The 25,127-nt window shown below is 40.6% G+C and overlaps 1 protein-coding gene across 1 annotated transcript in view; it reads right to left on the bottom strand.

Annotated features, from left to right (window-relative positions):
* Positions 1–25,127, bottom strand: part of Arsk (arylsulfatase family member K) — a 60,975-nt gene that overhangs the window by 21,447 nt on the left and 14,401 nt on the right. Inside the window, exons 4-5 of the mRNA XM_032899114.1 lie at positions 5,785–6,061; positions 4,450–4,621 (exon numbers count right to left, since the gene is read on the bottom strand). Of these exons, the coding sequence (XP_032755005.1) occupies positions 4,450–4,621; positions 5,785–6,061 (449 nt within the window). The remainder of the gene's footprint in view (positions 1–4,449; positions 4,622–5,784; positions 6,062–25,127) is intronic.

The following is a 25,127-nucleotide window of genomic DNA, read 5'->3' as shown; positions in this document are numbered from 1 at the left end:
GAAGATCACTATCACTAATGATCCACAATTTCTGCACAATAAGTGTGGCTGAGAGCACTGAGAACTTCCCTGCTACCTTTGCTCCTAAATCCTTATGCCACTGTCCTTTTCTGCTCCTAAAAATGGCTTAGAGTTATGGATATCCCACCCTTAAAGAAGGGTGAGCCACACAGACAGTACAAGCCATGACTTGATTAGCTGAGCAGTAACATTTGGAGAGACTTTGTCTCCTTGACTTGGAAGTTGCTCCTTACTGAAATTATGAGAATCACAATAAAGGAAAAACTTCATTAAAACTTCAGATAATATTAGGCATATTCAGAGTAGTATGTCCTTAGACTTAGACCTTCTGCAGCTTCCTTGTCTAATTCTTTAGCAGGGGACACAAGTTCTTCATCTTGAGTGCTCTATACTTAACATCCTCAACTATTTGGTGAATCTAGTAGTCCTAGATCACATAGTATACCCTGAAAAGTGTATTAGATTATGCTTTTTGTTTCTGTGTGAATGCCCTTTCTCCTACACTTCAGTCATGTTTTCACCCTTCTTTTATGAGTATTAGATGTGAAGTATTAGATAGTGAAGCCTTCTCTTGTAGAGGAATTTTAATTTAGCAATATGGCTCCTTGAAATATAGACACGCCCTTACCACACACCTTTAATCCCTAATAATGCAGTTAAGGTTAGTTTCTTACATTAGAAGAAAGCAATCATGTTTGAAAATTGTTGTTGTAAAATTGTAATAAAATAATGCTTTTACCCCTCACTAGGTCCGGCACTGCAGTGCCCCAAGATATCTGGTAGACATCTTCATCTCAGTCAGCAAAGCCTCTCACCTGCTTTGCTCTATCCCATATCACACTGCTGATGACTTCTCTCTGAGCCTGACAACAATCTCTACCCATCTAGTTCCCAAGGCAGGTTGCCACCATGCCAGAAATAAACATTCCAATTCGGTGGTGGCCTAGTGTCTCCAGCCACCACATACTCTCTTGAACTTAAATAGCCACATGAAGGAACACACAACACAATAACCTCTGATCCAACTGATAAGATATAATTGCTTACCTAGACATCCAAATCCCTGTACACATCCATCCCTTAAGAATATTCATAACAACCTATAAATGTGCAAAGAGGAAACTTTACATCTGCCTCCATGTTCTCTCTGCTGTCTCTCTCCCTCGCTCTAGTCTCCTAATCTCTCTAAAACTCCCCCCCCCCGCCTATCCTTCTTTCTCGTCCAATGACAGGCCTCGTTCTATCTTGTACCTGCCTTCACCTGCATGACATCATCCTACAGAAAGTGATGTCTAATTCAGAGGTAGACAAAGTGATGAATCAGAGAAAGGTTTGTCAGGATCAGTCAGACATAGGATATGCCCAGCTCTCACAGAAATACCACAGGAAAGAGCAATGACTTAAAAGAACAGCATATATAGAGAGAGGAAGAGGGAGATGGAGAGGGAGAGGAAGAGGGAGAGGGAAAGAGAGAGAGAGAGAGAGAGAGAGAGAGAGAGAGAGAGAGAGAGAGAGAGAGAGGTTTTACCAGGATAGTTTTATATAGACAGGCTATAGGTGAAGACAAAATGAACCAGAGAATAAGGAGTCAGAAGACTAGAACAGACTTCCAGAGTTAGCTTGAGGTCAAGCAGAACAATTCAGTGAGAAGTTGAGAGAAGCCAGATTGAATTAGCCAGCTTAGAGGAGTTTGAGACAGAACAACTGAATTGATCCAGCCAGAATTCAGAAAGAGGTAGAAAGGGTGAGCACATCTGGCAAATAAAAGCTACATTTACATCTGACTTCTGAGGAAATAAAAGCAATATTTACACTTTCTTCTTCTCCACACCCAATCACTCATTCTTCAAGCTCCCTATGGTTTATTTGCAACTGCAGTAATATAAACACTGGTATTTATCTATATGTATGCCCATCTATATGCATACATGAGCCATAGCAACATGGTGGAGGTCAGAGGACAACTTTGGGAGGTGGTTCTTTCCTTCCTCCATGTGCTTGGTGACAAGCACGTTACTGCTCCATCTTGCTGGCTGCCCTGAGTTTGTCTGATGAAGCCTGACCGAACAGGTATTGTGTTGGGCACTATATTGAATACTACTAAGAAATAACATTCTTTCTGTGTACTTCTTCTTTTTTTTTTTTTGAAGAAAGGAGTTTCATTTGTTGGAAAACTACATCTGTAAAAAATCTTATTTGTGTCACAACATGGCAGTTGTCATCAATCATATAGTGGAAGGAGATGCAAGAAATCACAAGAGAATGAGAAAGCAAGAAGATTTTCTGTGTACTTCTATCTTACTGTACAGGCATTAAAAAGTATAAGTTACAAGGCATGTAAAGTTAAAAATATAAGGTATATTTAAAATATCTTATTTATCTCCTTTCTAAAAAAAGAAATAACACATTAATTTAAGATATTACAATTATTTCTCCATCCCATGGCCTTTATATTTTCTGCCTAGAATGTCCTTCTTTTTGCTCTTTACATGACTGACTTTTTTCTCAGTTTTTGGCTCACAAACCATCTCCTCAAAGGTATCTACCCCAGTTAGAAAAAAACGTAAATGTAAAGTTAAAATGATGAAATTCACCATTTACTTTTGTTTACACCTTCTACTATTTACATCACATTTACCACAGTCTGTTCACCTCTGAACCTCTGCTAATTTTCTTTTCTGTGAAGACACTTCAAGAGATATACTGTCTCATTCCCTACAGCAGCATTGAGTATACACTATTTCACTCTAGAAGATGCACTTGCAAACTCTGAAAGCAATTTGAGATGACGAGACACTTCCTAGCACTCAACTGTCAGATGGAGTTATGGCTAAAGAAACACTTAAAATATTACTGTCCCACTGTCCTAATGAGGGAGAACTTGGAGCCAGGTATGGTGATGTGTAATAATACTAATATGTGGGAGACAGCAGTAGAAGAATCAGGAATTCAAGCCCAACCTCAGCCGCATAGTAGATTCAATGTTAATCTGGGCAACATGACTGCCCCCCGACTGCCTGCGAACTTGGAAAGTTCTTTTTTTCTTTCTGCTACATTCTATTTACTCAGTGAGTACTTCTAACAATGCTGGGTGGTTATTCTCAATGTGTTTTGGTATGTAGAAAGAGGTGCTGCCCACACTTCACCAATGCAGTTGTGTTTTATTCCAAAATATAGCAAAGTGAAACAATGCTGAGAAAATAACTTGTCATCCTAACAGTTGCTTTTAAAAACAAGGTTTCTTCAGTAGGAACTGGAAACAGTACTGCAGCCAACAGCCAGAACCCGTCCACAATCATGTTACCGAGGCAAGCTTGTCTTAGTTTCCTTCGAGCCAGAGTCTCAGGAAACACGACTGTAGTCATCAGAGGAAATGGTTCTGAGCTGTGGGCAAGCCTTACTCTACAGGGTCTAGGGAGAATTAATTTATTTGTAGGTATTATATGTGTGGAAACAGTTTATAAACACTAATAAAGAAGTCTCTGTTTAAAAAGAATTATTAGAGGTGTTAAAATGAGACTGGTCCATCCTCAGTAAAACTAGTAAGACAGGAAAGTAAATATTGAGGTGCTCATTATCTAAGCTGAAGATATTTTTCACACAGAAACGTACATGCTGACTGGACATCTGCCAGCTTCTAGAATGAGCTGTAAACATACTTAAAATGACGGTGAAGCAAACATGAGTGCTAAGTTCTTTTTATAACACCTTAATCTACCATCTGCCTTACTCCTAAGACTGACATTTCCAGTAATTATAAGATTTGTGTTGGAATTTTCTCACTTTAAAACACATGAATGATTTTATAAAAATAATTTCATCTACAACTTTTATTAGCAAGTCATTTTTTTAACTTTACATAAAAATATTACTTGACAATGATACAAAGCATCTGTAAGAAATTAACATGTTTGAAGAAAAGTTAAAGAGATTTTCTACTCTTAATTCTTCTATATGTCTATCCACTGGGCTTCTGAGAACCATTCAGCAAATTCTCAGGTTCAACAGAAGGAGTTTGTGGTCAAAAATCACCGAATTGATTCCTCTCCATCAGTGTTTGGAATGTCAAACTCCTCATCTCTTGGAAGTAAGCTGACTTATAATTACTTGCCGCATGCCTGTGTTCAGCAAAGTACAGATTTGTTGAAGGCCGATTGTATTTTGTTTCAAGTAGAAAACAGCTTTCTGTGACTCTTTTTTATATATGAACAAATCTGAGAATTATAAATAATTAAAATAGGAAGGGCCCTTTATTCTGTTATTAAGGTATTTTTGTAGGTAAAGAGTCTCAAAGTTCTAAGTCTTAGGTATCTAAGCAACTGCTTTAAGAAATATCTGAGGATGCTCCTGCAAGCCCCAATTAGCACAATCATAATTTGTTGGAAAAATATTTTCTTCATGAAATTGCTTATTAATTATACCACCTACCTAGCATGGCATCTGTCTCAGCACACATAGCATAATAAAATGCTCTAATGTTCTTAATTTCATTTTCAGTAAACTTCCCAGTGCAGTTTTTTGTGTAGGAGGAGTAATAATCCACAGGATGCATTTCTGACAAAGCCAACCACTTTGGGATTTTGATTGCATCGTAAGCTACCTGAAAAGGAAGAAGAAAAAGTTTACATTTGCAAAGTCAAAATATCCCTTTCTTCCAGTGAGTGTCTGTGGTGAACTCTGAAACGTTTCGTACATAGAATGATTGAAAAGAATGGCTATGCAGCATGGCATTTCTCCGAGTTCGGAATGGGCTGAGTAAACCTATTTACATTATCTGGAGCAGGGGTGTTTGAGATTTTTCCTGGCTTTCCTCAAAGGTTAATAGGAGAATCGATTTATCTGCCAGTGAGAACTTCACAAGACACTTTACAAAAGTGGAAAGAAAGAAGACTCGATAAAGATGAATACTCAGTAAAGAAAGGAAACACACTAAGACTGGAGTGAATTCAAACCACACATATATGAAATTATAGAAGAAAAAGCTGGTCTTGGATACTGACAGTGCTGCCATCCCAAAGAATCCAGATTCACAGTCAGAGAAACTTAGGGTCAGGACTCCTATTTAAGCAGATAAACCAATTTGAAGAGGCTCGAGATTCAAACAGGAGAGGCAGTGGTAAAATGTTCATCTTAAAGGAACTATTGCAGATCTACACTGGAAGTCAAAAAGTAAAATATAGGAAGGTAATCCAAATAGAGAAAGAAATATGACAATTTGCCAAGCCAAGAGAAGATGCTTGCTGTAGGTCAGCTGCACAGGGGAAGGTGGGAAGTGCTCACACTGTACATAGTATACTTTTTACAACACTTATCTGAAGTACTTCTGCTTTTAGCACAGAATACTAAATAATACATTTTGATATTTCTATTTTTACTGACAACCCAAAGCAAAATTTTAAATATTTTGACAGATGTTTTTAACATTTCTAGAAAAAAATGATAATTTTTTTCCTTTTACAATTAAGAGCATTTATTTGCAGTTTAATTCTGTATGGTTATTTTTACCATCCTGAGCTAGGGGAAGTGAGGCCTGCCCACACCCAAAGATAGTGTATTTAGCTCCATTTTATAGACATATCACATGTACATCTATACGGTTAGCAAGCTCTAACATTTTATTTCAAAAATAGCCTTTGAACAAATTTATGACCAGTTTAGTTTAAAAGTATATTATTTTTCCATAAAAATAATAAAAGAATGAGCTAATGCCAGGTGGCTTTGCATGTGTCAGTGCCTGCTTTTGGGCATGCATAGAATACTTACCTTTTCAAGCCAGTAAAGAGAAGTGTGAAATGTAGAAGAGCCAAAGTTTTCTCCTGAAGATGGTGAAGGGTAAGGATGTGGCAAATTCAATCCCAAGTAAAGGACAAATGGTTTGGTGGAGTTAACCTGTCTTAGCCAAGCAATTGCTTTGTCTGTATTCTGCCAGTCCTTGTCCATCACTCTCCTTCTATTCTTATCAGGGATAAGATTAATTATGGGCCTGCCCTCTTGTCGGAGCAAGAATGCAACGTCTCTTGTCCATGCTTCCACACGGTTACTGAGGGTATAAAAAAACAAGTGTTCAGAAAGTGTTCATGCAACCTTAGAAACTGGCTAAATAAATGCCAGAAAGTAACAGGAAAAATGGTCTTCAGACTCCCCTGTGGAAGTGTTTAGATAACTGTATCACATCTCAGTTAAAAGTTGTTGAGTATTACAGATTTAAGAACTATGAAAAACAAATGAATATTCATTTGTGCTAAGATTAAGACAAATTACTTAGAACAGTTAAAGAAATTTTTTTTTTTTTAAAGAGAAAGATATTTAGTTGTGCTGGCTGCTGTTAGGTCAACTTGACACAAGCTAGAGTTATCTGAAAAGAGGGGACCTAAGTGGAGAAAATACTTCTATAGATCCGATCCAGCTGTAAGGTATTTTCTTAATTAGATATTGATGGGAAGGACTCAGCCAACTGTGGGTGGTGCCATTCATGGGCTGGTGGTCCTATTTTCTAGATGAAAGCAGGCTGAGAAAACCATGGGGAGCAAGCTACTAAGCAGCATCCCAATATGGCCTCTCCATAAGCTCCTGCCACTGGTTTCCCCCATTTGAGTCTCTGTCCTGACTTCCTTCAATGATGAGCAGTAATGTGGAGATGTGAGCCAGATAAACTCTTTACTTTCTCAACTTGCTTTGGTCATGGTGCTTTATGACAGCAATAGTGACTCGAACTAAGACATTATTTAAATATCCATAGTCCTAGCAGTTTTCTTTTCCATTGAATTTTCTAGCATTTTAGTATCTTTCTTAATGCCAATCAACCAGAGTTTCCAGGGACTAAACCACCACCGAAAGACTATACATGGATGGATCTAGGGCTCCAACTGCATATGTAGCAGAGAATAGCCTTGTTGGGGCACCAGTAGAAGGGGAAGCCCTTGGTCCTGCCAAGGGTGGACCCCTAGTGCAGGGGAATATGGGGGCAGTAAGGGGGGCGGGCACTCAGGGGGATGTATGGGGGGAATACCCATATGGGGGAGGGGGATGGGATGGAATGGGGACAGGAAACTGGGAAGAGGAATAACATTTGAAATGTAAGTAAAGAAATATATCTAATAAAAACTTAAAAAATATTTTTAACCAAAGGTACTATAATTTCTTTCTATTGATAAAGTTTTTAGGGAGACATAACTACAGAATCAGAGGAAATTCAAAAAAATCATCAGAACCTACTATAAAAGCCTATATTCAACAAAACTTGAAAATATGGAGGAAACGGACAATTTCCTGGACAGACACCAGGTATCAAATTTAAATCAGGAACAAATAAACCATTTAAACAACCCCATAACTCTCCTAATAAAATAGAAGCAGTCATTAAAGGTCTTCCAACCAAAAAGAGCCCAGGTCCAGACGGGTTCAGTGCAGAATTCTATCAAACCTTCATAGAAGACTTCATACCAATACTATCCAAACTATTCCACAAAATTGAAACAGATGGAGCACTACCAAATTCCTTCTATGAAGCCACAATTACCCTTATACCTAAACCACACAAAGACCCAACAAAGAAAGAGAACTTCAGACCAATTTCCCTTATGAATATCGATGCAAAAGTACTCAATAAAATTCTAGCAAATCGAATCCAAGAGCACATCAAAACAATCATCCACCAATTAGGCTTCATCCCAGGCATGCAGGGATGGTTTAATATATGGAAAACCATCAATGTGATCCATTATATAAACAAACTGAAAGAACAAAACCACATGATCATTTCATTAGATGCTGAGAAAGCATTTAACAAAATTCAACACTGCTTCATGATAAAAATCCTGGAAAGAATAGGAATTCAAGGCCCATACCTAAACATAGTAAAAGCCATATACACAGCAAACCAGTAACTAACATTAAACTAAATGGAGAGAAACTTGAAGCAATCCACTAAAATAGACAAGGCTGCCCACTCTCTCCCTACTTATTCAATATACTTCTTGAAGTTCTAGCCAGAGTAATCAGACAACAAAAGGAGATCAAGGGGATACAGATTGGAAAAGAAGAAGTCAAAATATCACTATTTGCAGATGATATGATAGTATATTTAAGTGATCCCAAAAGTTCCACCAGAGAACTACTAAAGCTGATAAACAACTTCAGCAAAGTGGCTGGGTATAAAATTAACTCAAATAAATCAGTAGCCTTCCTCTACACAAAAGAGAAACAGGCCGAGAAAGAAATTAGGGAAACGACACCCTTCATAATAGACCCAAATGATGTAAAGTACCTTGGTGTGACATTAACCAAACAAGTAAAAGATCTCTACAATAAGAACTTCAAGACTCTGAAGAAAGAAATTGAAGAAGACCTCAGAATATGGAAAGATCTCCCATGCTCCTGGATTGGCAGGATTAATATAGTAAAAATGGCCATTCTACCAAAAGCGATCTACAGATTCAATGCAATCCCCATCAAAATACCAATCCAATTCTTCAAAGAATTAGACAGAACAATTTGCAAATTCATCTGGAATAACAAAAAACCCAGGATAGCTAAAACTATCCTCAACAATAAAAGGACTTCAGGAGGAATCACTATCCCTGAACTCAAGCAGTATTACAGAGCAATAATGATAAAAACTGCATGGTATTGGTACAGAGACAGACAGATAGACCAGTGGAATAGAATTGAAGACCCAGAAATGAACCCACACACCTATGGTCAGTTGATTTTTGACAAAGGAGCCAAAACCATCCAATAAAAAAAAGACAGCATTTTCAGCAAATGGTGCTGGTTCAACTGGAGGACAGCATGTAGAAGAATGGAGATCGATCGATGCTTATCACCCTGTATCATGCTTAAGTCCAAATGGATCAAGGACCTCCACATCAAACCAGATACACTCAAACTAATAGAAGAAAAACTAGGGAAGCATCTGGAACACATGGGCACTGGAAAAAATTTCCTGAACAAAACACCAATGGCTTATGCTCTAAGATCAAGAATCGACAAATGGGACCTCATAAAACTGCAAAGCTTCTGTAAGGCAAAGGAGACTGTGGTTAGGACAAAATGGCAACCAACAGATTGGGAAAAGATCTTTACTAATCCTACAAGAGATAGAGGCCTTATATCCAAAATATACAAGTAACTCAAGAAGTTAGACTGCAGGGAGACAAATAACCCTATTAAAAAATGGGGTTCAGAGCTAAACAAAGAATTCACAGCTGAGGAATGCCAAATAGCTGAGAAATACCTAAAGAAATGTTCAACATCTTTAGTCATAAGGGAAATGCAAATCAAAACAACACTGAGAGTTCACCTCACACCAGTGAGAATGGCTAAGATCAAAAACACAGGTGACAGCAGATGCTGGCGAGGATGCGGAGAAAGAAGAACACTCCTCCATTGTTGGTGGGATTGCAGACTGGTACAACCATTCTGGAAATCAATCTGGAGGTTCCTCAGAAAATTGGACATTGAACTGCCTGAGGATCCAGCTATACCTCTCTTGGGCATATACCCAAAAGATGCCCCAACATATAACAAAGACACATGCTCCACTATGTTCATAGCAGCCTTATTTATAATAGCCAGAAGCTGGAAAGAACCCAGATACCCTTCAATAGAGGAATGGATACAGAAAATGTGGTACATCTACACAATGGAATATTACTCAGCTATCAAAAACAACGACTTTATGAAATTCGTAGGCAAATGGTCGCAACTGGAAAATATCATCCTGAGTGAGCTAACCCAATCACAGAAAGACATACATGGTATGTACTCATTGATAAGTGGCTATTAGCCCAAATGCTTGAATTACCCTAGATGCCTAGAACAAATGAAACTCAAGACAGATGATCAAAATGTGAATGCTTCACTCCTTCTTTAAAAGGGGAACAAGAATACCCTTGGGAGGGAATAGGGAGGGAGAGTTTAAAACAGAGGCAGAAGGAACACCCATTCAGAGCCTGTCCCACATGTGGCCCATAATTATACAGTCACCCAATTAGATAAGATCGATGAAGCAAAGAAGTGCAGGCTGAAAGGAACTGGATGTAGATCTCTCCTGAGAGACACAGACAGAATACAGCAAATACATAGGCGAATACCAGCAGCAAAACACTGAACTGACAACGGGACCCCTGTTGAAGGAATGAGAGAAAGGACTGGAAGTGCTTGAAGGGGCTCGAGACCCCATATGAACAACATTGCCAAGCAACCAGAGCTTCCAGGGACTAAGCCACTATATATGGACTGACCCTGGGCTCCAATGTCATAGGTAGCAATGAATAGCCTAATAAGAGCACCAGTGGAAGGGGAAGCCCTTGGTCCTGCCAAGACTGAACCCCCAGTGAACATGATTGTTGGGTGGTGTGGAGAGCCGCAATAACATTCGCTACCACAAGATGGTGCTGGCTTCCACTGCGCCCCACGTGGAAAGCCGGGATAGGTTTTGCCATTACAAGATGGCGCTGGCCTCCGCCGCGTCAGCCAACTTCCTTTCAGGAAGTTAACTGTGTGCGCATGTGCAAGAGTGCCTTCGTGCCAGGTCTTTGCCCACTCCGGGGCGTGCCTATGAGATCATGGGTAAGCGACCCATTAGGTGTGGATGCGCCGCGCTAACGTGTATATAAGCCGCGCCATGCCGGCGCCCCGGGCCCTCTCTTTAAGATACAATAAACGTTTTTGCTGCAGAAGGATTCGTGTGTCCCCGCGTGTTCCTGCTGGCGAGATAGCGTGGGACATCTGGTGCCGAATCCCGGGATAAAACGCCACACCATCGCCAGGCGCCAAGGAGGGGTCCTCCATCCGCGGAGAGAATCCAGAACTGCAGTGTTTTAGGGTAAGCTCTGAAAGATATGTTTGGTCTTGATCTGTTCCACTTCTCTCCCCCGCTAGAAGATGCGGCGGAAGTTTTTGTTATCGTTTTAGCAGCCTTCATGCTTTCTCTTTTGGTTTTTGATTTTGTGGCTGCTGCTAGACAACGTCAGAGGTCGTGCCTAGAAGATGGGAGCCGCCCAACTGTAATAACAGGACAGAGAGTGCTAGGGGAGTTACAAGACAGCATGTCAGAAACAGAGCGGAATTAAAAATTAAAGAGCTCAAAGAGAAAAGATAAATATAAGAAAAAAAAACCCTTCCAAAGACTTCACATCTGAGGGAGCAAGAGGTTGGGGAAAGAACGCCCCGGGAGAGAAACAGAGAAAGGAAAAGAAAGTTTTGAAAAGGAGAAGCCTTTAACTGGTAAAGGAGTTAGAGGCCTTAGAGCTTGATAGCTCAGAGACAGACGAGCTTAGCTCCTCTGAGGAAGAGGATTTAGAAGATGAGGCAGCTCGCTATGAAGAAGGATACTACCCAGATGAACAATGAGCTAACAGCTTGGGTAAACAGAAGTGGGAGGTGGGAACCATGCAGTTTCCCGGCCTATAAGCCCCAGCGCCCCTCCATCTTATATGGAGAGATTTCACTCAGATTCCTTCCTCACTAAAGAGGAACAGAAAAAGATACAGCAGGCATTTCCGGTGTTTGAGGCTGCCGATGGAGACCGTGTTTACGCACCAGTAGATTATGTTCAAATTAAGGAACTTGCCGAGTCGGTCCATAACTACGGAGTTAGTGCCAATTTTACTATTGCTCAAGTTGAGAGGCTTGCCACTCTGGCCATGGCTCCAGGAGACTGGCAGACAACAGTGAAGGCTGCGCTCCCTAATATGGGACAATATATGGAATGGAAAGCCTTGTGGTATGACGCCTCTCAGGCAAAGGCCAGTCAATGCCATTGCTGAAGGCGATCAGAGAGATTGGACACTTGATCTGCTAACAGAACAAGGGCAGTATGCCAATAATCAAACAAGCTATAACTGGGGAGCATACGCTCAAATCTCCGCTGCCGCCGTTAAGGCGTGGAAGGCACTTTCCAAGAAGGGAGAGTCTGGGGGACACTTAACAAGAATTATACAAGGCTCAAACAATTCTCAGACTTCGTGGCTAGGATGACAGAGGCAGCAGGCAGGATCTTTGGAGACCCTGAACAGGCAATGCCTTTAGTGGAACAGTTGGTCTATGAGCAAGCCACACAGGAATGCAGAAGCAGCTATTACACCTAGGAAGAGCAAAGGATTACAGGACTGGCTGAGAGTTTGCCGAGAACTTGGAGGCCCGCTTACTAATGCCGGCCTCGCGGCTGCTATCCTACAGGGCCTAAAGTGCTCAGGTACAGGTGATCACAGGGTCTGTTATAACTGTGGCAAACCAGGACATCTGAAAAAGGAGTGTCAGGCCCTCACAAAGAAGAGAGCACCAGGACTGTGTACTAAGTGTGGGAAAGGCTATCATTGGGCTAGTGAGTGTCGCTCAGTTAAAGATATCGGAGGCAGGCTTATTCAGCCCAGGCCTCCCCAGGCAGAAGGGGGTGAAAACACTCCAAAAAATGGGTATCTGGGCCCCAAGTCTCAGGGCCCCAAAACATATGGGACTCCAGCTCACAACAAACGGACACCACGGTTCACAGAGCTACAAAAGGCTCAACAGGAGTGAACCTCCGTTCCACCACCCAATTCATATTAATGCCACTGATGGGTGTGCAACCTGTCCCCACTGACTACAAAGGCCCCTTACCCGTGGGAAGTGTCGGCCTTATTTTGGGTCGATACTCCTTAACCTTAAAGGGACTTATTGTTCACCCTGGAATAATAGATCAAGATTACACGGGAGAACTTCAAGTTCTCTGCTCTTGCCCTCAAGGCGTTTTTTCCATCTCCTCAGGTGACAGGATTGCTCAGTTGATTATCCTTCCAAGCTTACATGATCATTTTCCTTCTTCCGGGGTCCCTAGAGGCACTGCAAAGTTTGGCTCTTCCGGGACTGATTCTGCTTATTTAATGATGGACCTTAATTCCAGACCCTCTTTAGAGTTGAATATAGAAGGGAAAACTTTTACGGGAATTCTAGATACAGGGGCTGATAAGAGCATTATCTCCTCTAGTTGGTGGCCTAAGGCATGGCCTGTCACTCAATCATCCCATTCCTTACAAGGACTAGGGTATGAGGTCAGCCCCACTATCAGCTCACGCTCCTTGATCTGGCATGCTCCAGAAGGCCAATCAGGAAGGTTCATTCCTCATGTCCTCCCTCTTCCTGTTAACCTTTGGGGGAGGGATGTCTTACAGGGTCTAGGACTGACATTGACCAACGAGTACTCTCGACAAGCTGTCGAGATTATGAAGAGAATGGGTTACAAGGAAGGGAAGGGATTAGGAAAAAAGGAACAAGGAAAATTAGAACTGGTCCCACAAGAAGGTAATATAGGAAGGCAGGGCCTGGGTTTTTCCTAGGTGCCATTGAGGGTTCTATGCCCATACCCTGGCTCACAGAGGAGGCTAAATGGGTTCCTCAATGGCCTCTATCCTCTGAAAAATTGGAAGCTGCCACTAAATTGGTTAATGAACAATTACAGCTTGGTCATTTAGAACCGTCTATTTCACCATGGAATACTCCTATTTTTGTGATAAAGAAAAAATCAGGAAAATGGAGACTTCTCCATGATTTGAGAGCCATTAATGCACAGATGCGTTTATTTGGCTCGATCCAACGAGGCCTACCCTTACTCTCCGCCTTACCTAAACAATGGAAGATAATAATTATAGATATTAAGGATTGTTTCTTTTCCATCGCCTTGTGTCCACAAGACAGACAGAGGTTTGCATTTACTATACCAGCTGTTAATCATCTTGAACCTGATAAGAGATTTCAGTGGAAGGTCCTGCCTCAAGGCATGGCCAATAGCCCCACTATGTGCCACTATATGTGCAACTAGCCCTTGAACCTATAAGGAAGCGATTTCCATCTTTGCTTCTGGTTCATTACATGGATGATATTCTAATGTGTGATAGAGATTTAACAACCTTACAGACTTCATATCCCATCTTAATCAAAACATTGGGACAATGGGGACTACAAGTCGCTACAGAAAATGTTCAAATTGCAGAAATTGGCTTATTTCTGGGATCGGTCATTTATCCTGAAAAAATAGTCCCTCAGAAATTAGAGATTCGTAGAGATCATTTACATACCTTAAATGATTTCCAAAAATTATTGGGAGATATAAATTGGCTGAGACCATTTTTAAAGATTTCCTCTGCTGAGTTGAAACCTTTATTTGATATTTTGGAAGAGGACTCTCATATCTCCTCTCCGAGACCATTGACGCCAGCCGTAAAACAGGCCTTACAAGTTGTAGAAAAAGCCTTACAGGATGCTCAATTGCAGCGCATTGATGAAACCAAGCCTTTTGATTTGTGCGTTTTCAAAACTATGCAATTGCCAACAGCTGTCTTGTGGCAGGATGGGCCTTTATTATGGATCCATCCCAATGCATCTCCTGCTAAGATTATTGACTGGTATCCCGATGCGGTTGCTCAGCTTGCACTCCGCGGGCTGAAGGCAGCTATTACTCATTTTGGGAAAGAACCCAAAACCTTGATAGTACCATATACAGCCATTCAGGTTCAAACATTAGCTGCTACCTCAAATGCTTGGGCAGTGTTAGTTACTTCCTTTGCTGGACAGATTGATAATCATTATCCAAAACACCTGATCCTACAATTTGCTTTAAGCCAAGCCATTGTGTTCCCACACATAATGTCTCAGAAACCACTTGTTGATGGGGTTGTAGTGTATACAGATGGGTCAAAAACTGGTGTAGGTACTTATGTGGTCAATAATAAGGTAGTATCTAAGCAGTATAATGAAACCTCACCTCAAGTTGTGGAATGTTTAGTAGTGCTAGAGGTCCTCGAGACCTTCCCAGGCCCGCTTAATATTGTGTCAGATTCCTCCTATGTGGTTAATGCAGTTAAGGTTCTTGAGGTAGCTGGATTAATCAGGCCTTTCAGCAAACTTGCTCAAATTTTTCAACAAATTCAATCTACCCTTCACGGCAGGAGATCCCCTGTATTTATAACACATATTTGAGCTCACTCGGGCCTTCCTGGTCCAATGTCCCGCGGAAATGACCTAGCAGACCAAGCTACAAGAGTGATTGCAGTTGCCTTGTCCCCCCAATTAGATGTAACAAAAGAATTTCACAGACAATTTCATGTGACGGCTGAAACTTTATGCCGCCGATTTGCTTAGACTAGAAAAGCAGCTAGGGAGATAGTTACCCAATGTCAAAATTGTTGTCAATTCCTGCCTGTACCCCATGTGGGAGTTAATCCATGAGGAATCCAACCGCTACAGGTCTGACAAATGGATGTTACTCATATCCCTTCTTTTAGAAGACTTCAGTATCTGCATGTTTCTATTGATACATGCTCTGGCATCATGTTTGCTACACTTCTAACAGGAGAAAAGGCCTCGCATGCAATTCAACATTGCCTCGAGGCGTGGAGTGCTTGGGGTAAACCCAAACTCCTTAAGACAGACAATGGACCAGCTTATACTTCTCAAAAATTTCAACAATTCTGCCACCAGATGGATGTGACTCATCTGACTGGTCTCCCGTATAATCCTCAGGGACAGGGCATTGTAGAACGTGCCCATTGCACTCTCAAATCCTATTTAATTAAACAAAAAGGGGGAGTCGAGGAGGCTCTACCCTCAATACCAAGAGTAGCTGTTTCCATGGCACTATTCACCCTTAATTTTTTAAATCTTGATGCCCAAGGCCATACTGCGGCCAAACGTCACTATTCAGAGCCTGATAGACCAAAAGAGATGGTAAAATGGAAAGATGTTTTGACTGGTCTATGGAAAGGCCCGGATCCTATTTTAATAAGATCCAGGGGAGCTGTTTGTGTTTTCCCGCAGGAAGAAGACAACCCATTCTGGCTACTGGAATGACTGACACGGAGAATTCTGACGCCTAGAAATGACTCCCGGATGGATCCCTCGGAAACTACCTCTAGCCCTCACACTGCCTCTTTGGATTTGGATTCCTAGTACTTCAAAGAATGGGTGGGGGTGGCTCTGTTTGGTGCAGCCCTATGCTGTGGATTAGTGTTCATGCTATGGTTGGTTTGCAAACTCAGATCTCAACGGAAACGTGACAAGGTTGTTATCACTCAAGCACTTGTGGCCATTGAACAAGGGGCATCCCCTGAAATTTGGTTATCTATCCTCAAAAATTAGTCGGTATCTGAGTTCTCTGCTCTTGCACCCCATGGATCTGTGGATCCATTACACTGGGATGAGAGAGACTCAATGATTCTTTGATCAGCCCTTCTACATCGCTGAGGTTTCCTCATTGCACGCGATAGGGTGATCATGATTTCCCCACTAACTCATTTTCTGGCTGGCCTCTTTTATAGAGTTCGCCCTAGGTTGTTTAACAGTTACCGTCACACAGCACTGCGGTATCCAGTGACGGGCAACTTTCCTCATGCACAGACCAATCTAAGACACGGGGCCCAGTGGTGATAGGGTTACCCTATGACGGATAAGGCTGTGACATGGAGGAACGACCTAAGACAGGAGCCACAGCAGATGGACGTAACTGCAGGGACCTAGACCAGCCTCATATTAGTAAAACAATAAGGGGGAGATGTGGAGAGCCGCAATAACATTCACCACCACAAGATGGCGCTGGCTTCCACTGCGCCCCACGTGGAAAGCCGGGATAGCTTTTGCCATTACAAGATGGCGCTGGCCTCCGCCGCGCCAGCCGACTTCCTTTCAGGAAGTTAACTGTGTGCACATGTGCAAGAGTGCCTTCGTGCCAGGTCTTTGCCCACTCCGGGGCGTGCCTATGAGATCATGGGTAAGCGACCAATCAGGTGTGGATGCGCCGCGCTAGGGTGTATATAAGCCGTGCCATGCCGGTGCCCCGGGCCCTCTCTTTAAGATACAATAAACGTTTTTGCTGCAGAAGGATTCGTGTGTCCCCGCGTGTTCTTGCTGGCAAGATAGCGCGGGACAGGGGGGAGGGTGGTAATGGGGGTAGGATGGGGAGGGGAACACCAATATATAAACTATAAAGCATATGTTAGCTTCTCAGTCTTTTGTTGATGTGTGGATATGAGGAAGCAAAGAACTTTTTTGTTAACGTAGCAGTATTATTTTACAGGAAATATTACTGAGAAATTACTAAGAAACAAACTGGTAATGCAACTGAACTAGCTGCTCATCTTTGGAATGGCTCAGGGATGGACAAGCCTTTGCACCGTGCTGAGTCCTTACCATAGTGAACCCTATGATTCAGTCAGGAATGAATCTAGAGCAAAGGAAGATTATTAGGCTTTCTGTTGATTAACGTTATTAATACAACTTTTTTTGGTGAAATTATAAAACCTATTAAGGCTAGCTGGCTGTATCCTTTCCCCTTTATGAAGCAAAGCCTAGAGAGTATATGTGAGGTCACTGGAGCATGCTCATGAAGCACTGAGACCTTCTCTTTCCTCTTTTTCTTTCTTCCTGGCCTCTGTGATGTAAAGAGGCATTCCTTCCTACACACTCCTGCCATGATCTTCTGCTTCATCATAGACCAGGACAACAGCGCCACTGAACCATGAACTGCAGCTTCTGAAAGCTCAAGTCAAATCTTCCCACATTAAAAGTTAATCTCTCTCAGGAACAGCAATGGAAACCTTACTCACACAGTCCTCTTAATGATAAAACTGTTCAGATTAAGTTAATTTTGGCCTAGCTTTATCATCACAGACAGCTGTAAAATTTGACTTTATTCTTACCTTTTACTAAACTGGGATTTACTCCTTGCTAATGGAAAATAAAACAAGCTAACACACTGCCAATTATAGTGCATGAACTTGCCTGTGTGTCATTGCTGGGTAGTTTTTTTGTGCCAGCTCTCTGGCTGTTAACACTAGGCACATACAGTTCACAAGTACCAAGAATTAATTTACATAGTATAAGTACTTCTGAGGAAAAAAAATCACACATTAAGATCAATTATGAGAACTGAATTTTCATTCAATCTGAAATAGCGATGTAGCTTCCTAAGTCACCCAGGAAGCCTCTTGGCTTAGATTTCCATAGTTCTGGTGGGTCCCTTCCTTCATAAGGTTTGGTTAAAACTGTCAAAGCTACAATAATTCTTTTGCAAAGAAAAATGATAGCTCTACAAATGCCTTTGCAAATTTCTGAACCGATCTTATAAATTTTATAGTAGAAAAAAATTCACCATTCCCCATTGAACACTCTTCTCTCATTATGACTAAACTTCACATTTAATCTTAGTTTAATATTTTTATATTATAGACTAAATCTCTATGTTGTTAACCTGGTCAGAAATTATAAAAATTCTGGCATGAAGTGTGAGTTAGACTTATGATACTTCACAGAACTTTAATTGTACAAGAAAAAACATCCAACTGTGTTCATAAAGCAACTATGGAGTAGAGGATCAATGGACATGGAACCAGAACCAAGTAGGGTCATGGCTGAAACTGATGCAGTTAAAAAGAAAAACAAACCAAGACCCAGAGAAGATCAGAAAATCACGTGATGATGAATGTTGTTGAAGATTTAGTACCATCAGTGCCTGACACTGGGGCCATTAAATCTGTACTGGATTCAAATTATTTCCTGACTTAAGAGACTTCCATGACTTGAGAGAAGTGGGTGCTAGGCCTGATCACAGACTGAAAATCCAATTCTTCATCAATGCATGCAAATCCCAATATTGTATAGGTGGGTTCAAGTGGATATTCTCCAAACTTAAGGAATTTTATGAATGGTCTGTGTAGAAAACACTTTCCTAGCATGCATGAAGTTTTGTGTTGGATCCCCAATACTCACAAAAACCAAAGTAAAGCAAGGAACTTAATGAAAAAATAATTATCATATTCAGAGAACTAACACACTGCCAACTAATACCATATATATATGTATACAGTGAAATTATAAAAACTGTTATGCCCATTCAGTTTTCAAAAAGACTCCTAAAAGGCACAGAATGGTGTCTATGATGTTTGGAGGTTGTTAAGATTTTACTGTGAAGAATGCCTCTGCTACTACATTTGTTATCAGGAATGCTAGTTTATACATATTCATTTACATTTTCAACCTTGCTTAGGAATTGTAAAAAGTCTGAAAATTCTCATATTTTATATACACCTTATATTTGAACTTTTAATATTTCTAGATTCTTTTCAGAAAGAGGTACTAATAGAATACTATTATTCATGGTAACTACTGTGCAATGTAGTTAAGAACTAACAAATATAAAGATGAAAAGAATAAATCAGGGTACCCTACCTAGACGGAGGGCAAATTAGATCAACCAACAAATAACATGGGAGGATGGCAGATGGCTCAGCAAATAAAAGTGCTTACTGCACAAGCTTGAGGATCCAAATTCATTCTTCAGAGCCTATATGATAGAAGGAAACTGAATCTTGAAAGTTGTCCTGGGCTGGAGAGATGGCTCAGTGGTTAAGAGCACTGACTGCTCTTCCAGAGGTCCCGAGTTCAATTCCCAGAAACCACATGGTGGCTCACACCATCAGTAATGAGATCTGTTGCTTTCTTTGGTGTATCTGAAAACAGCTACACTGTATATAGTAAATAAATCTTTTTTTTAAAAAAAGAAAGTTGTCCTTTGACCTCAACATGTGCAGTGGCATGCAAGTACGTGCATGCCCTGACCCCACATATATACAGGAGTGAAAAAATTAAATAGACTCTCAAAACCAATCACTAGCCCTACAGGCATTAGAGTTTGGGAGGCAGAGGCAGGTGGATCTCTGAGTTCGAGTCTCACCTCATCTCCATATTGAATTCCAGGAATGCCAGTGCCATCTTGCAAAACCAAACCAAGAAAACAAAACAATTCACTAGAAATCATTATGGGACTCTACTGGAGAATAAAAAGTAGGTTCTAGTATAAAGAGTACAATGGAATGATTTAAAGTTTATTATTACTTTTAGAGAGCAAAATATTTCCAGAGATTCTGAAATCCAAACTATTTAATGAAGCATAGACTTTATTTTCTAATAGACTCTGGCCTATCAGTCAAGTCCTTCAGTATAATTTTAGAGCCTCACTTCTTTGTTTTGGTTCCTTTTATGCCCTCCAAATGGTTTGTTTGTGGCTAGTTGGGTGTCTTTGTTAAGACATTTCTCCTTCCTGTTCTTTATGTGCACCTATTTATTGATGGTTTACTTCTATGGGGTCTATCAAATTCAAAATGGCATTAAGTATAGGATGTAAATACACATGCCATTAAGGAAATAGTGAAGACTATATAACAGATTTTAAATGAACTTGAAGTCCCTAAAGTAGAAAGTAAAGTTTACCATATACAGCTAAACTTATTATATTACCTTACATTTTAAAATTTAAAATTAATTTATTATTAAAATATTAAAAACCCTAAGACTTGTAATGAGTTTATAGGCTCAAAATTATTACTTCTTTGTTTTATGAGAATGATGGTATGAATTGTGGATAGGCTGAATTTTAGCTGAATTTGTTTAGCATGTGTGAGGCCTGGGTTTCAGTAACACAAATAAAGCAAAGCAAACCTGAGTCATGGAAGATGAACCCTCTGATATCTTGAGCCTGTTCAGCTGCACATGTTCTAGCTATCAGAAGGATTCTGGGTAATAATACCAGACCAAAAACCAACCAACCAACCAACCAACCAACCAACCAACCAACCAACCAATCATACAAACAAACAAAAACCAACTAAACAAAAACCCAAAATATCTTTTACTATTGTAAAGATGATGCTACGAGTATATTCAGGACAATGTGACATTCTTTTGGACAGTAAATTTAAAAAAGAGTAAAATGGGGAGTCCTAAAAGAAACTACTAATATGTCTATTCTTCTTAAGAATAACCTTATTGTGGAGAAGCCATCTAAAAATGCAACAAATATCATGTCAGATTACAAAATCATAATAGGTAGAAATGAGATAAACAGTGTTATGCATTAGGCACTGGACTTCCAGGGTGGTAGAGGGCTTTTTTGGTCATTGTTCTGAGCTTTGTGGTCTCTATTTTGTCCCCATCTGATTCTATCTGGACAGCTTTTGTGCTAGTCTGGAGGAGTAAAGCAGGCACTGTGCTTCCTATGCAGTTTACCAAAGTTTCAAGTGTTAACAGTTCTGCATGTATCTGTTCTTTCATTTGGGAAATAGCCCTCTAGTTTCATTTGTTTAGAAGGATTAAGAAAATGTTTCTTCTGAGCAGATTTAAAAGAAATCTGTCTTCATGAGGAGAGAAAATACATAATTAGAAGATGCAATGACAGATGACATGATTTATAGTTTTCATTGTCAAATAGCATAGCAGTTTGATTGATTTGTTTTTCTGATAACATTAGATGGTGTAATAGTTGTCTAGTTGCTGTGATAAAATATCCTAACAAAAGCAACTGAGGGGAAAAGAGGTTTATTCTGACCTGTAGTTTTAGAGTATTTACCATGGCAGGGAAGTCATGCATACTATGGCAGCTGGTCATGTCGCATCTGGTGTCAGCAAGCAGAGAGACACATATTTGTGCTCAACTCTTTGTCTCCTTCTTATTCAGTCTCGAACCTGAGTCCTAGGGCAACACTCAGCTGCCCTGAGTGGCATGTATCAACACCCTTTCCTGCCATTCCCCTGCCCATCAAGTCCCCCAGGCCATGCCCAGCTGCTCTGAGACTTGCACTGCTCCCTAAGTTCCATTCTCCAGCCCAAGGCTGCTTACTGGAGGCCTGCTGCACCAGGAACATCCAGGAACAACAAGATGCCTAAGGGCCACCATAAGAACACAATCACCAAAAGGAGAGCAATATGATACCTTCAGAGCACGACTATCTTACTATAGCAAGCCCAGGATATCCTAACATAAGCAAACCACAGGAAAATTACCTTAAATAGACTCTTATAAAGATGATAGAGGCCTTTAAAGAGGAAATTAAAAAAAATCCCTTAAAGAAACACAGGAAAAACAAGAAGTTAAGGAAATGAATAAAACTCTTCAATACCTAAATGTGGAAACAGAAGCAATAAAGAAAACACAAATTGAGGGAATTCTGGAGATGGAAAATCTAAGGAAGAGAACAGGAACAACAGATACAAGATCAACAGAATACAGGAAATAAAAGAGAGAATCTCAAGCATAGAAGATATGACACAAGAAACTGATAAATTAGCCAAATGTCAGGATGGGGAGGCGGGAGGGAGTGGGTGGATGGATTGGGGTGCACCCTCATAGAAGCAGGGGGAAGGGGATGGGAAAGGGGATTTCTAAAGGGGAAACTTGGAAAGGGGATAACATTTGAAATGTAAATAAAGAAAATATCCAATAAAAAAAGAAAATGATAAATCTAAAAAAATTCGTGAAACAAAACATCCAAGAAACTTGGGATACTATGAAAAGACCTAATCTAAGAATAATAGGAACAGAAGAGGGTGAAACAAGTTCTAAGGACCAGAAAGTATTTTCAATAAAAATCACGGAAGAAAAATTTTCCAACCTAAAGAAAGAGATGCCTATAAACATACAAAAAGCTTATAGAACACCAATTAGACTGGACCAGAAAAGAAACACCTTCAGCCACATAATAATTAAAATACAAAATCTACAGAACAAAGAAAGAATATTAAAAGCTGCAAGGGAAAAAGGTCAAGTAACATATAAAGGCAGACTTTTCAGAATTACACCAGACCTTTCAACAGAGACTCTAAAACTAAAAGGGCATGGAGAGATGCATGCAGTCTCAGATACTGCGGATATCAACCTAGACTACTATACCTAGCAATGACACAAGAATGTCCCAGATGCCAGGAAAGCAAGAGGCTCCCAGGGCCCGAGAGGGATGAGAGTAGTTGAAATGCCCAACAGAGGGTTGGGAGAACCTGTAGAAACCATATCCTGAGGTTAGGCAAGGCCCCCGGTTGGAGGTTGGAGCCACCCACTCATCTCCAACCCAGAATGGCTCCTGTCTAATGGAAATATGGGGACAATGTATGAAACAGAGACTGAAGGAAAGGCCATCCATAGACTGCCCTACCCAGGGATCATCCCATATACGGACATCAAATCCAGGTAGTAATGTGAATGCCAAGAAGTACTTGCTGATAGGAGCCTGATATGTATGTCTTCTGAGAGACTTTGCCAGAGTCTGACAAATACAGAGGCTGATGATGCTCATGGCTAACCATTGGACTGAGCATAGGGATCACAATGAAGGAGTTACAGAAAGGATTGAAGGAGTTGAAGGCGTTTGCAACACCATAGGAAGAACAACAATATCAGTCAACCAAACCCCACCAGAGCTCCCAGGGACTGAACCACCAACCAAAAAGGGACCTATGACTCTAGTTACAGATGTTACAGAGGATGGTATAGTCTGGTATCAATAGGAGGAAAGGCTCTTTGTCCTTTAAATGCTCTCTTCCCCAGTGCAGGGGAATGCCATGGCAGTGAGGTGGGAGTGGGTTGGTGGGAGGGGGAACACCCTTATAGATATAGGGGGGAGGGGGGAACACCCTTATAGATAGGGGGTTTTCAGAGGGGACACCAGGAAAGGGAATAACATTTGAAATGTAAATATATAAAATACCCAATAAAAAAATAAAAAAAAACTTTGTTCAACTCTAACCAAGCAAGTGAAAGACTTGTATGACAAGAACTTCAAGTCTCTAAAGAAAAAAATGAAGAAGATATCAAAAAATGGAAAGATCTCCCATGTTCATGGATCTGTAGAATTAACATAGTGAAAATGGCTATCTTACTAAAAGCAATCTACAGATTCATTGAAATTTCCATCAAAATTCCAACACAGTTCTTTACAGACCTTGGAAGAGAAATTCTCACATTCCTATGGATAAATGATAATCCAGGATAGGGAAAACAACCCTGTACCGTAAAAGAACTTCTGGAGTGATAACCATCCCTGATTTCAAGTCGTCCTACAGAGCAATAGTAATAAAAACTGCATGGTATTGGTACAGAGAAAGACAGGTTGATCAATGGAATAGAACTGAAGACACAGAAATAAACTGGCATATTTAATGGACACTTAATATTTGACAAAGAAGCCAAAACCATACAACAGAAAAATAAAAGCACCTTCAACAATTGGTGCTGGTCTAACTGGATGCCTGCTTGTAGAAGAACACAAATAGTTCTATATCTCGCACAAAACTCAAGTTCAAGTGGATCAAAGACCTCAACATAAAACTGGATAAACTAAATCTAATAGATTGCAGAGTTTCTGTAAGGCTAAGGACACCATTTATAGGACAAAACAGCAGCCTATAGAATGGCAACTCTACATCTAACAGAGGGATTAATGTCCAAAGTATGTAAAGACCTCAAGAAATTAGACATCAACAAACCAAACAACACAATTAAAAATGGGGTACAGAGCTAAACAGACAATTCTCAACAGAGGAATCTCTCTTTTTTTCCTTCGGAAATCTTGTTTGAATAAAGTTTGACAAAGACAGAGCTTTACATAAATTTTGATTGTATTAAGACTCATAAGTGTTAACTGAGCAGATAATGTAAACAATTGTCTTCATAAAATATAACTTTCTTTTTTGTTCAGTACCCTTTTTTGACCATTTTTCTTTTATTGGATTTTTTTAACCATTTCAAATATTATCCCTTTTCCCATTTCCCCTCCAGAAACCTGCTATCTCCCCCTGCTTCTGTGAGGGTGCTCCTCCACTGACCCACCCACTTCCTCCCACCTCCCTGCCCTGACATTCCCCTACACTGGTGCATCAAGCCTTGACTGGACCAATGGCCTCTCTTCCCATTGATGCACTCCTCCGCTACATATGCAGTTGGAGTCATGGGTTCATCCCTGTGTACTCACTCTTGGTATGGTGGTTTAGTCCCTGGGAGCTCTCAGGGGTCTGGTTGGTTGATACTGCTCTTCTTATGGGGTTGCAAACCCCTTCAGTTCCTTTAATCCTTTCTCTAACTCCTCCATTGGGGACCCCATTCTCAGTTCAATGGTTGGCTGATAGCATCCGCCTCTGTATTTGTAAGGCTCTGGCAGAGCCTCTCAGGAGACAGCTATATCAGGCTACTGTCAGCATGCACTTATTGTTATTCACAATACTGTCTGGGTTTGGTGGCTGTATATATATGGACTGGATCCCCAGGTGGGGCAGTCTGTGGATGACCTTTGCTTCTGTCTCTGCTCCAC

This window comes from Rattus rattus, chromosome 3, assembly GCF_011064425.1.
Source record: "Rattus rattus isolate New Zealand chromosome 3, Rrattus_CSIRO_v1, whole genome shotgun sequence".
Lineage (NCBI taxonomy): Eukaryota > Metazoa > Chordata > Mammalia > Rodentia > Muridae > Rattus > Rattus rattus.
Note: the sequence above shows the minus strand (reverse complement) of the source record. Positions and strands in the feature narration are given on the sequence as shown.